The 12,837-nt window shown below is 43.0% G+C and overlaps 1 protein-coding gene across 3 annotated transcripts in view; it reads right to left on the minus strand.

Annotated features, from left to right (window-relative positions):
- LOC137095397 (zinc finger protein neuro-d4-like) overlaps positions 1 to 12,837 on the minus strand; it is a 58,332-nt gene that overhangs the window by 37,824 nt on the left and 7,671 nt on the right. For all 3 annotated transcript variants that reach the window (XM_067462014.1, XM_067462016.1, XM_067462015.1), the window contains exons 2-5: positions 8,651 to 8,811; positions 6,857 to 6,964; positions 2,913 to 3,040; positions 1,184 to 1,273 (exon numbers count right to left, since the gene is read on the minus strand). In XM_067462014.1, the coding sequence (XP_067318115.1) occupies positions 1,184 to 1,273; positions 2,913 to 3,040; positions 6,857 to 6,964; positions 8,651 to 8,811 (487 nt within the window). The remainder of the gene's footprint in view (positions 1 to 1,183; positions 1,274 to 2,912; positions 3,041 to 6,856; positions 6,965 to 8,650; positions 8,812 to 12,837) is intronic.

Genomic DNA, 12,837 nt, shown 5'->3' on the forward strand with positions numbered 1-12,837 from the left:
ATCTAGGACTGTTGTTATTATTATTATTATTATTATTATTATTATTATTATTATTCTGACACAAAAACACAGTATATCACAGCAAACTGGATTTCGTATCACAAAATCCCAAACGTCTAGGACTGTGTTATGTATTTTCGAATGATGTGCTCAGATCCAAGTAAGGTGGTCTTTTGCAGTTGACAGTTAATAACGCAGATTATTATTATTATTATTATTATTATTATTATTATTATATATTATTTATATTATTATTATTATTATTATTATTATTATTACTATTGTGTTGTTGAAGGCTTTCATGGCCAGAATCACTGCGTTGCTGTGTGTTTTCCAGGCTGGATGGCCATGTTCCAGAAGCATTCTCTCCTGACGTTTCACCCACATCTATGGCAGGCATCCTCAGAGATTGGGAGGTGTGTTAGAGACTAGGCAAGTGAGGTTTATATATCTGTGGAATAATGTCCAGGGTGGGAGAAAGAACTCTTGACTGCTTGAGGCAAGTGTGAATGTTGCAATTGGCCGCCCTGATTAGCATTGAATGGCCTTGCAGCTTCAAACTTGCAACATTCGCAGACGAAGAGATCTTTCTCCCACCCTGCACATTCCACAGACACATAAGCCTCACTTGCCTAGTTTCCAACACATCTCACAACCTTTGAGGATGCCTGCCATAGATGTGGGTGAAACGTCAGGAGAAAATGCTTCTGGAACATGGCCATACAGCCTGGAAAACTCACAGCAACCCAGTGATTTCGGTCATGAAAGCCATCAACAGAACAATAATAATAATAATATAAAATTATATAGCCCGGCAAACTCACAGCAACCCATTACTATTATTATTGTTGTTATTGTTATTATCATTATCATTATTATGTTTGTACATTGTTAATTTCGTTGTATCTCTTCAAGTTGTCTCCAGTTTATGGTGACTCTAAGGCATATGTATCACAGAAATGTGCTAATATTAGTATAATTACTTATTAGTAGTATTCATTAATGCTATATCTGATTATGCTTGTATTGATCTATGTACTGACGATCCGGTTCCTGTTCTTATGAGCCGCTTTGAGCATGCTTTGTGGAAGTCGCAGAAAAATCAACGTACAGGAAAGGTTGCCCTAGCAAACTCCGCAGCCCTTCTCTTGGGCATCGAACACTGTCAATTCCATGGGCATACCTTGCTTTTGGCTTTGTTCTTACGGCGGGGGACGTCGTCTTCCAAGTCGTCCCCGTCCAAGTCATGCAGGAACTCACCGATAGGTGCCTTCTGCAACAGAGAGAAAGGGAATAGTAGAGCTGCAGTGATGGGGAAAAGAGACAGATACTGCCCAGGAATAGCTGAGGCTTTTTGTTATGTGTCATTCTTGATTCACAACGACTTGAAGGTGAACACATAATGTAGTTTTCCTAGTAAGATTTCTTCAGAGGGGGGTTGCCTTTGTGTTATACTTGATGCTGAGAGATTGTGACGTGGCCGAGGTCACCCACGTTGTTTCCATGGATAAGTGAATGAATTTTATTGTAATGGTCACAGACCAGCAGTACAAAGCATAAAAACATTAAAATAAGAGTTTTAAAAAGACCCATTCACATTAAGATCAATGATTCGAATCCTTGTCTCCAAAGTCATAGTCCAACGCTCAAGTCAGGATAGCATACCAGGGATCGAAATCCTTCAAGAATAATAGAATCATAAAACAACATAGCTAGAAGAGACCATGTGGGCCAGCTAGTCCAATCCGCTGCCATGCAGATATTTTGGACTACAATACCTAGCAGTTCCATCCTCAGCTTACAGTGTGCCATGCTGGGAATTCTAATCCAACATCAGCATTAATTACCCAGCCCTACCACAAACAACCTTGGTAGGTGCTAGGCCCATAACCCTTTTTGTTAGGGAAAACTACTCTAAATATAGCAGAGCATCCAAAAACAAACAGGATACCAAACTGAACATCAGCCCCAACCTCAACCTACAATAAGGCATGCTGGGAATTCTAGTCCAACATTAGCATTAATTACCCAGCCCTACCAGAAACAACTTTGATATGTGCTAGGCCCATAACCCTTTTTGTTAGGGAAAACTACCCTAAATATAGCAGAGCATCCAAAAACAAACAGGATACCAAACTGAGCATCAGCCCCAACCTCAACCTATAATGAGGCATGCTGGGAATTCTAGTCCAATATTAGCATTAATTACCCAGCCCTACCACAAACAACCTTGGTGTGTGCTGGACCCATTACCCTTTTTGTTAGGGAAAACTACCCTAAATATAGCAGAGCATCCAAAATCAAACAGGATACCAAACTGAGCATCAGCCCCAACCTCAACCTATAATGAGGCATGCTGGGAATTCTAGTCCAATATTAGCATTAATTACCCAACCCTACCACAAACAACCTTGGTGTGTGCTGGACCCATAACCCTTTTTGTTAGGGAAAACTGCCCTAAATATAGCAGAGCATCCAAAATCAAACAGGATACCAAACTTGAGCATCAGCCCCAAACTCAGCCTACAACGAGCCATGCTGGGAATTCTAGTCCAACATTAGCATTAATTACCCAGCCCTACCACAAATAACCGTGGTATATGTTGGGCCCATAACCCTTTTTGTTAGGGAAAACTACCCTAAATATAGCAGAGCATCCAAAAACACACAGGATACTAAAGTTGAGCATCAGCTCACTAACAAGCAGAGCTTGAAGTGCCATGTGATGTGGCTGTAAATAATTCACAACATTCATCAAATAGGCTTCTGACCATCCTCAAGTTACGGGGCAGGAGGATCATAGGGGGGAAGTAAAGGAGACCTTTGAAGGAAATGATCTGAGATCAGGAATAAGGGAGATGTTTGTCGATAGATCAGGGTCAGACACAGCCAAGGTCCCTTCTTTCTCTCACCTGACAGTCCAAGCTCAAGTCCTCCTCCTTCAGCTCCGGCTTCTTGTCCCCTGTTTCGGCACACAGCAAGGCTTCTAACACTGGACCTTCAGGGAGACCTCCTTCTTTCTTCAGAGGGGGCTCACAATCTGGGAAGAAAGGAGACAGCACTGAAGACCAGGAATAGGCAAACTTTGGCCCTCCAGGTGTTTTGGATGTCAACTTGCAGCATTCCTAACAGCCTCAAGACCTTTCCATTTCCCCCTCAACAACTTAACCACTCCATGCAAACCTGGCAGCAGATCTTGATTAATCTTGTTTGCTAAGCAGGGTCAGCCTTGGTTAGTACTTGGATGGGAGTCCATCAATGAATATTAGGTGTTAGAGCAGGCATGGGCAAAGTTGGGCCTTCCAGGTGTTTTGGACTCCAACTCTCACAATTCCTAACAGATTCAGGCCCTTTCCAAGTGGCTGAGGAGGAAAAGGAAAGGGCCTGAGGCTGTTAGGAATTGTGGGAGTTGAAGTCCAAAACACCTGGAGGTGTTGTAGTTCAGCTTTTGATTGTGCCTACACCTGACTTCTCTGGGGATTACGGGCCTGTTAGTCAGGCTGAGAGGAGAAGGCTGAGAGGAGATATGATAGCCATGTATAAATATGTGAGAGGAAGCCACAGGGAGGAGGGAGCAAGCTTGTTTTCTGCTTCCTTGGAGACTAGGACGCGGAACAATGGCTTCAAACTACAAGAGAGGAGATTCCATCTGAACACGAGGAAGAACTTCCTGACTGTGAGAGCCATTCAGCAGTGGAACTCTCTGCCCCGGAGTGTGGTGGAGGCTCCTTCTTTGGAAGCTTTTAAACAGAGGCTGGATGGCCATCTGTCAGTGGTGCTTTGAATGCAATATTCCTGCTTCTTGGCAGGGGGTTGGACTGGATGGCCCATGAGGTCTCTTCCAACTCTTTGATTCTATGATTCTATGACACTGGGGATTCTGGGTGTGCAAGTCAGCAGGAGAGCCAGCAAGAGATGTTAAGCCCTGAAAATGAGCAGTCTGTGTCTGAAGGCCACATTCCTGAAAGGCAGTTCCCTAGGGAAGCAAGGTCAAGAACAGATTTGAGCTCAGAGGATGAAAATGAAAGTCCAGATGGACAGACTAATGAGCAGTTAGATAGGAGATTTACGTTGCGTCAACATAGAGCTTCACAGGAGTGTTTAAGAAGGTCAAGACGTCTATTAGCTAAGAAGTCCTGATCAGTTTCCCAGAGGAGAAGGCATGACTCTCTCTATATTAGCTAGCCAAGTCCAGGCAACATTGGTCTTTGAGTATAGATCTATTCTTAAGTCAAGGGATTTCTAGTTCCATGTTTCCTTTTGTTCCTGTCTCATGATTCCAAGTTTTAAGAACTATTCCCGAATCTCATATTTTGGATTTATTCTGCTTTTGTATTCCTGGTTTTTGATGCTACTTCTGTACTCCAATTTCTGTGAATTATTCTTGATATTTGGACTTCGGTTTTTATACTATTTTTCTGAATTGCAAAATTGTGTTAAGTACCGAGGTGGTTCCCAGCCTTGGAATTCAACAGAAAGTTTGCCCATGTCTGGTGTAGATGCTCTGTAGGCTGGTGTTTGAACCCATGGATACAGAATCTGTGGATACGGAAGGCTGGCTGTAACAGCAAAATTATACGTATTGCTCCAGTCAATGACAGTCAATTTGTAACACAAATGTATATAAAATAACAAGCAAAGCTATACATATTGACTGAGGTTGACCCCTTCATCTAAGGATACATGATTTTTCACCATTTATTTGTTTAGTAGCAGTAGAAACAGTGTTGCCTTCTGCCAAATTAATGGTCTACCTTGTCTGGCGGCAGTTTCAAGGAAAGACAAGCTTTCCTAACCATTTATATACTTCCTCAATCTTCCTGAAAACCCAGATCGTCTGCTTGATCCAACATTTACAGTTGAAATGCACTCCTGCTTGTCATTTGTCAGCTTAAACTGACTTACAGCTGAACTTTAGCAAAAGCTTACGTTGTTATCTTAAGGATTTGATTTAAAAAATATGAACGATAGGAATTGTCATCTAGGGAAGCTCCTGCCAAACCTCCTCTGCATCTTGCCCCAACCACACAAGGCTTGAATTTGGTCTAAAACAGTGGTTCTCGACCTTCCTAATACCACGACCCCTTAATACAGTTCCTCATGTTGTGGTGACCCCCCAACCATACAATTATTTTGGTTGCTACTTCACAACTGTCATTTTGCTACTGTTATGAATCGTAATGTAAATATCTGATATGCAGGATGTATTTTCATTCACTGGACCTAATTTGGGACAAATATCTGATACGCCCAAATTGGAATACTGGTGGGGTTGGGCGGGTTATTGATTTTCTCATTTGGGAGTTGTAGTTGATGGGATTTATGATTAACCTACAATCAAAGAGCATTTTGAACTGTAATTTTGCTACTTTTATGAATCGTAAATATCTGATATGCAGAATGTATTTTCACTCACTGGACCAAATTTGGCACAAATACCCAATACACCCAAATGTGAATACTGGTGGGGTTGGAGGGGGGAGATGTCAATTGGGAGTTATAGTTGCTAGGATTTATAGTTCACCTACAATCAAAGAGCATTCTGAACTCCACCAACAATGGAATTGACGCAATCTAGGCACACAGAACTCCCATGAGCAGCACAAAATACTGGAAGAGTTTGGTGGGCATTGGCCTTCAGTTTTGGAGTTATAGTACACCTACATCCAGAGAGCACTGTGGACTCAAACAATAACGGAGCTAGACATAACTTGGCATGAATACTCAATATGCCCAAATGTGAACACTGGTGGAGTTTGGAGAAAAGAGACCTTGACATTTAGTTGTGGTTGCTGGGACTTATAGTCAACCTCCATTCAAAGAGTATTCTGAACTCCACCAATGATGGAATTGAACCAAATTTGGCATACAGAACTCCTGTGACTAACAGAAAATACTGGAAGGGTTTGGTGGGAATTGACCTTGAATTTTGGAGTTGTAGTTCACCTACATCCAGAGAGCACTGTGGACTCAAACAATGATGGAACTGGACCAAACTTGGCACAAATATTCAATATGCCCAAATGTGTGAACACTAGTGGAGTTTGGGGAAAATAGACCTTGACATTTGGGAGTTGTAATTGCTGGGATTTATAGTTCACCTACAATCAAAGAGCATTCTGAACTCCACCAACAATGAAATTGAACCAAACTTGACACATAGATTCTCCATGACCAACAGAAAATACCGGAAGGATTTGGTGGGCATTGACCTTGAATTTTTGAGTTGTAGTTCATTTACACCCAGAGAGCACTGTGGACTTAAACAATGATGGATCTCAACCAAACTTGGCATGAATACTTAAATAGACTTGTTATTTGCGAGTTGTAGGTCCTGAGATTGATAGCTCACCTGCAATCAAACAGCATTCTGAACCCCACCAATGATAGAATTGGGCCAAACTTTCCACACAGAACCCCCATGACCAACAGAAAATACTGTGTTTCCTGGGGGTCTTTGGCAACCCCTTTGACACCTCCAGAGGTCCCAACCCCCAGGTTGAGAAACTGTAATAAGAACGCATCCTCAATCTGTATCCTGGACAACCTTGTTGTTGTCTGCCTTCAAGACCTTTTTGACCTATGTGATCCTAAGACAAATATTGCAGGGATTTTTCTTTTGGCAAGATTTTGAGATTGTTTTCCTCTTAGGCTGAGAGAGTGTGACTTGCCCAAAGTCACCCAGTTGAGCAGGGATTTGGACCTTGGTCTCCGGAATTGTAGCCAAAGGTTCAAACAGCTCTACCACTGCTGGCTCATTTTCCAGAACTATCTAACATGTAATATTTACCCTTTCGGTAAAGGCTTCTCCCATTTCCCCTGCCCTCTGTCCAATTGTCCTGGAAAGCATCCTTACCGATCTTGAATTCGCAAGGCCGGAGTCTTGGATCCTCCAGGATGTTCAGCCGCCGCTTCTTGCGCCAACAGCGAGCCGGATAGGTGTAGATCTGACCTGGTGCCAGCCCTGAAGGAGAAGCAGAGTGAGCAACAAGAAATCCTTCCCTAAAAAGATGGGGTTGGCATTTAAACCACGCCTTTATTTTGCAGGACACTGGGGAAAACAGGCAATGACCATTGCCACTTGCTCTGTCTTTATTATTATCCCTGTCGTGGGCATAGGATGCCTTTCAGAATTCCCATCTGTACCAACATATTAGGTAAAGGTAAAGTTTTCCCATGACATTAAGTCTAGTTGTGTCCAACTCTGGGTTGGTGCTCATCTCCATTTCTATGCCGATGAGTCGGCGTTGCCCATAGACACTTCCAAGGTCATGTGGCCAGCATGACTCCATGGAGTGCCGTTACTTTCCCGCAGAAATGGTACCTACTGATCTACCCACATTGGTATGTTTTCAAACTGCTAGGTTGGCAGAAGCTGGGCCTAACAGTGGGAACCACCCCACTCCCTGGATCTGAACTGCCAACCTTTCGATCAGGTGTTTTGGACTTCAACTCTCACAATTCCTAACAGCTGGTAGGCTGTTAGGAATTGTGGGAGTTGAAGTCCAAAACACCTGGATGGCCAAACTTCGCCCATACCTGGCATAGACTTCTATAATGCAGTCAAACTGTATCAAACAGTATTATATGAGTTGACTCTGAGAGCTGTTCAGCAGTGGAACTCTCTGCCCCAGAGTGTGGTGGAGGCTCCTTCTTTGGAGATTTTTAAACAGACTAGATGGCCATCTGTCAGGGGTGCTTTGAATGCAGTATTCCTGCTTCTTGTCAGGGGGTTGGACTGGATGACCCATGAGGTCTCTTCCAACTCTCGGATTCTATGATTTTATGATTTAATGTTGTTCCAAACTGCATCGTATGGCAATCTAGATGGGAGCAGATAGTCTTGAACTGGAACACCCAGCATCCTTAGTAAGGACTTCTGGGAGTTATAATCCAATGCCATTTTAGAAGGTCATATCATTTCCACCTTCAATTGACCCATTTCAATCCAAGGTTCAAATTCTGCCTATATTTTTCCTTTTACTATGCTCATTGATACCACATTGGGGCCTCGGAGAGATTACAATCATATCTATAATTGCGGTTTCTGCTTTTGTGGATTTGATTAAAAAATACTCACTCCGGGGATCTCTAAGGCCTTAAGTGTGACTCTAGGGTCAATTTCCTCAATTACGTTGGAGGACCCAAAGATTTCTATAAAGAACCTCTTTCTCGGAATCGCTAAGTCCTCCAAAGAGTCGTTCTGGAAGACCTAGAAATTCTAAAGAGGTTTAAAGAAGTAGCAATATATGCAATATAGGGGTCCTCTGGGCCTGATACCAGCTAATATGAAAGGTTAGTAGCACATTCAGAGTACTTTGTCACTTTCATAGGGGTCCTCCTGGCCTGATACCAGCAGATGTGAAAGGTTAGTGGCACATTCAGAGGTATTTTAGGGCTGGGAGTCTATCCAGAGCTCATCAGATCTCTCTCCACATCAACGCGCAAAGCGACTAAGTCTGGCTTTTTGGCTTCTCAGCTCCTGGCTCAATACACTGTTTCTCGTCCACACAATACTTCTCCAACTCCCTCCCTTCTGGGCATGATGCCCTTCAGGTGCCATGTGCCAAAGGATCCGTTCTACATCCAAATTCCAGCACCAGGAAAATTGTGTGTACACCATGCAGAGCATCATCCGTAGCATTCGCACCTGGGCCCCGGTGGGTCTTCTCCATCCAGATGTAGCAATTGTTCTGGGCGACCCCCGTTTGCGAGTCCAGGAAGGGCAGGCGCATGCTGCGTTCGGCGCACAGCCGGGCATTGTAGCTGCGGCAGTGCTCAATGGCTTCCCGGTAGAAGTCCTCGCCCAGGCTGCAAAGGAGAAAGGCACAGTGCTCAGCTCCAACCCCAAAGCATTCCTAATGCCAGCTTCCACTTCGCCAAAAGTTTCCAAACATTTCATTGTTTTGGGTTGCGGTGAGTTTTCCAGACTGTATGGCCATGTTCCAGAAGCGTTCTCTTCTGACATTTTGCCCACATCTATGGCAGGCATCCTCAGAGGTTGTGAGGCTTGTTGGAAACTAGGACAAGAGAGGTTTATATATCTGTGGAATAATTTCCAGGGTGGGAGAAAAAACTCTTGTCTGTTTGAGGCAAGTGTGAATGTTTCACTTGGCATCCTTGATTAGCACAGAATGGCCTTGCAGCTTCAAAGCCTGGCTGCTTCCTGCCTGGAGGAATCCTTTGTTGGGAGGTGTTAGCTGGCCGTGATTGTTTCATGTCTGGAATTCCCCTGTGTTTTTTGTTTTGTTTTGCTTAATTTTGGAGTATTGTTCTTTATTTACTATCCTGATTATAGAGCTTTTTAATGCCAATAGCCAGATTTTCTTCATTTCCATGGTTTCCTCCTTTCTATTGAAATTGTCCACATGCTTGTGGATTTCAGTGGCTTCTCTGTGTCCTCTGACATAGTGGTTCTTAGAGTGGTCTAGCATTTCTGTGTTCTCCAATAATATGCTGTGTCCAGGTTGGTTCATCAGGTGCTCTGCTATGACTTATCTGATTGAATTAGTCTGCAGTGCCTTTCATGTTCCTTGATTCATGTTTGGGCATTTCTGCATTTGGTGGTCCCTATGTAGACTTGTCCTCCTAACAAAGGATTCCTCCAGACAGCAGTCAGCCAGACTTTGAAGCTGCAAAGCCATTCGATCCTAGTCAAGGTGGCCAACTGCAACATCCACACTGGCTTCAACCAGACAAGAGTTCTTTCTCCCACCCTGGACATTAATCCACAGATATATAAACCTCAATTGCCTAGTTTCCAACAGACCTCACAACCTCTGAGGATGCCCAACATAGATGTGGGCAAAATGTCAGAAGAGAATGCTTCTGGAACATGGCCAGACAGTCTGGAAAACTCACAGCAGCCCAGTGATTCTAGCCATGAAAGCCTTTGACAACACATTTCATTGTTTTTACACCGTTTTTTATGCATGCATCACTTCGCAACACAGTAATTCAGTTTGACTAGCAAGCTGGGAGTTAAATGAACCCCTTATGAGAGATACAGACACAGGCATAAATTGGGATACCAAAATATATGGGACAGCACATGTCTCACGATTTTTTCCCATCTATATATGTTTGTAAAATATATGATTGATTACTTATTTCACATTGACTCAGAAGTTTCACCTTAGGTCGTGCAACATCCCTACACACTGTGTAACGTATCGAGACACACCATTTGGAAAACTCTGATCTGCACTGTAGAATGAATGCCATTTGGCACCACTTCAACTGTCACAGAATCCTGGGATTTGTAGTTTGGTGAGGCACCAGCATTCCTTGGCAGAGAAGGCTATAGGCAGTCGCTCTCAACATTCTTAATGCCGTAACCCCTTAATACAATTCCTAATATTGTGGTGACCCCAAACCATAAAATTATTTTCATTGCTACTTCATAACTGCAATTTTGCTACTGTTTTGAATCATAATGAAAATATCTGTGATGCAGGATGTATATTCATTCACTGGACCAAACTTGGCACAAATACCCGATAAACCCAAATTTGAATATTGGTGGGGTTGGGGCGGGGGCGGGGGAGGAGAATTGATGATGTAATTTGGGAGTTGTAGTTGCTGGGATTTATAGTTCACCTACAATCAAAGAGCATTCTGAAACCCACCAACGATGGAATTGAACCAAACTTGGCGCACAGTTCTCCCATGACCAACAGAAAATACTGGAAGGGTTTGGTGGGCATTGACCTTGATTTTTTGGAGTTGTAGTTCGCCTACATCCAGAGAGCACTGTGGACTCAAACAATGATGGATCTGGACCAAACTTGGCACAAATACTCAATATGCTAAGCTGTGAACACTGGTGGAATTTGGGGAAAATTGGCCTTGACATTTGGGAGTTGCAGTTACTGGGATTTATAGTTCACCTACAATCAAGGAGCATTCTGAACTCCACCAACGATGGAATTGAACCAAACTTGGCGCACAGAACTCCCATGACCAACAGAAAATACTGAAAGGGTTTGGTGGGCATTGACCTTGAGTTTTGGAGTTGTAGTTCACCTACATCCAGAGAATACTGTGGACTCAAACAATGATGGGTCTGGAACAAACTTGGCACGAATACTCAATATGCCCAAATGTAAACACTGGTGGAGTTTGGGGAAAACAGACCTTGACATTTGGAATTGTAGTTGCTGGGATTTATAGTTCACCTAAAATCAAAGAGCATTCTGACCCCACTAATGATAGAATTGGGCCAAACTTCTCACACGGAACCCCCATGACCAACAGAAAATTCTGTGTTTTCTGATGGTCTTTTTAAGCCCCTTTGACACCCCCAGGTTGAGAAATGCTACTATAGGCCTTGTAAAACTACAACTCCCCAAACCAATCCAGATACTCAATCCTGATACAACTTCCTTTTGCTCTTCAAAAGTCCAGCTGCATTGCTCCACAATGCTACACACATTCAAACCCCAGCCTGGAAGGCATTTACTTTGAGGTGAGTCATATCAATGCCAATGCAATCTATTTCCCACTAAATGTTTTATGGTAACTGATTGCATTTGAGGCTTCTAGGAGAGAGATAAAAGAGAGCTAATATTATGAGTTATGTAAGGATCTTCATTCAAATCCCTGTTGCAATTCAGTGACCTGCTAGCCATATCAGCCATTCTGACATCTGGAATTGCAGGTACACCTCAGTTAACAAAGTCCATGTGTCCCTGAGCATTGCCTCTTTCATAGAAACTTGGTGCAGGGGGAAAAAACAACAACATGCATCACAAAGAAAAAAGAAAAACACTTCAATAAGTTTCAGCAAACTTCATAACTGGTGATACACACACATGTGAAAGGAAACAACCAGGTCATGTTGTTCTTGCGTAAATAAATAAAAACATTGCCCTCCTTCTAAAGACAACTTGAAAGCTTCTTCTGTAATGCTTTCCATTTGAGCGGAAAAACCTGTCAATCTACATGTTGTCGAAGCTTTCATAGCCAAAATCACTGGGTTGTTGTGAGTTTTCTGGGCTGTATGGTCATGTTCCAGAAGCATTCTCTCCTGATGTTTAACCCACATCTATGGCAGGCATCCTCAGAGGTTGTGAGGTCTATTGGAAACTAGGCAAGTGAGATTTATATATCTGCGGAATGTCCAGAGTGAGAGAAAAAACTCTTGAGGCAAGTGTGAATGTTGCAAATGGCCACCTTGATTAGCATTCAATGGCCTTGCAGCTTCAAAGCCTGGCTGGTTGCTGCCTGGAGGGCAGCAATCAGTCATCTCCTTCGTTGGGAGATGTTAGCTGGCCCTGATTGTTTCCTGTCTGGAATTCCCCTGATTTTTGAGCGTTGCTCTTTATTTACTGTACTGATGTTTGAGTTTTTAATATTATTAGCCAGATTTTGCTCATTTTCATGGTTTTGTCTTTTCTGTTGATATTAGAATCATAGAATCAAAGAGTTGGAAGAGACCTCGTGGGCCATCCAGTCCAATCCCCTGCCAAGAAGCAGGAATATTGCATTCAAATCACCCCTGACAGATGGCCATCCAGCCTCTGTTGATGGCCATCCAGCCTCAGTATTGTTCACATACTTGTGGGTTTCAATGAAAATGAACAAAATGCGGCTACCGGTCAGGGGCGGCTCAACCCATTACGTAAAGTAAGCATTTGCAGTATAGTTGATTTTGCCCAGGGGCGCTCTTGAGGCGCTCTTGGGGGGAAATAGACCTTGACATATGCGAGTTATAGTTACTGGGATGTATAGTTCAGCTACAATCAAAGAGCATTCTGAACTCCACCAATGATGGAATTGAACCAAATATGGCACACAGAACTCCCATAACGAACATAAAATATATATCAATGATTG

The sequence above is a fragment of the Anolis sagrei genome, chromosome Y (genome assembly GCF_037176765.1).
Source record: "Anolis sagrei isolate rAnoSag1 chromosome Y, rAnoSag1.mat, whole genome shotgun sequence".
Lineage (NCBI taxonomy): Eukaryota > Metazoa > Chordata > Lepidosauria > Squamata > Dactyloidae > Anolis > Anolis sagrei.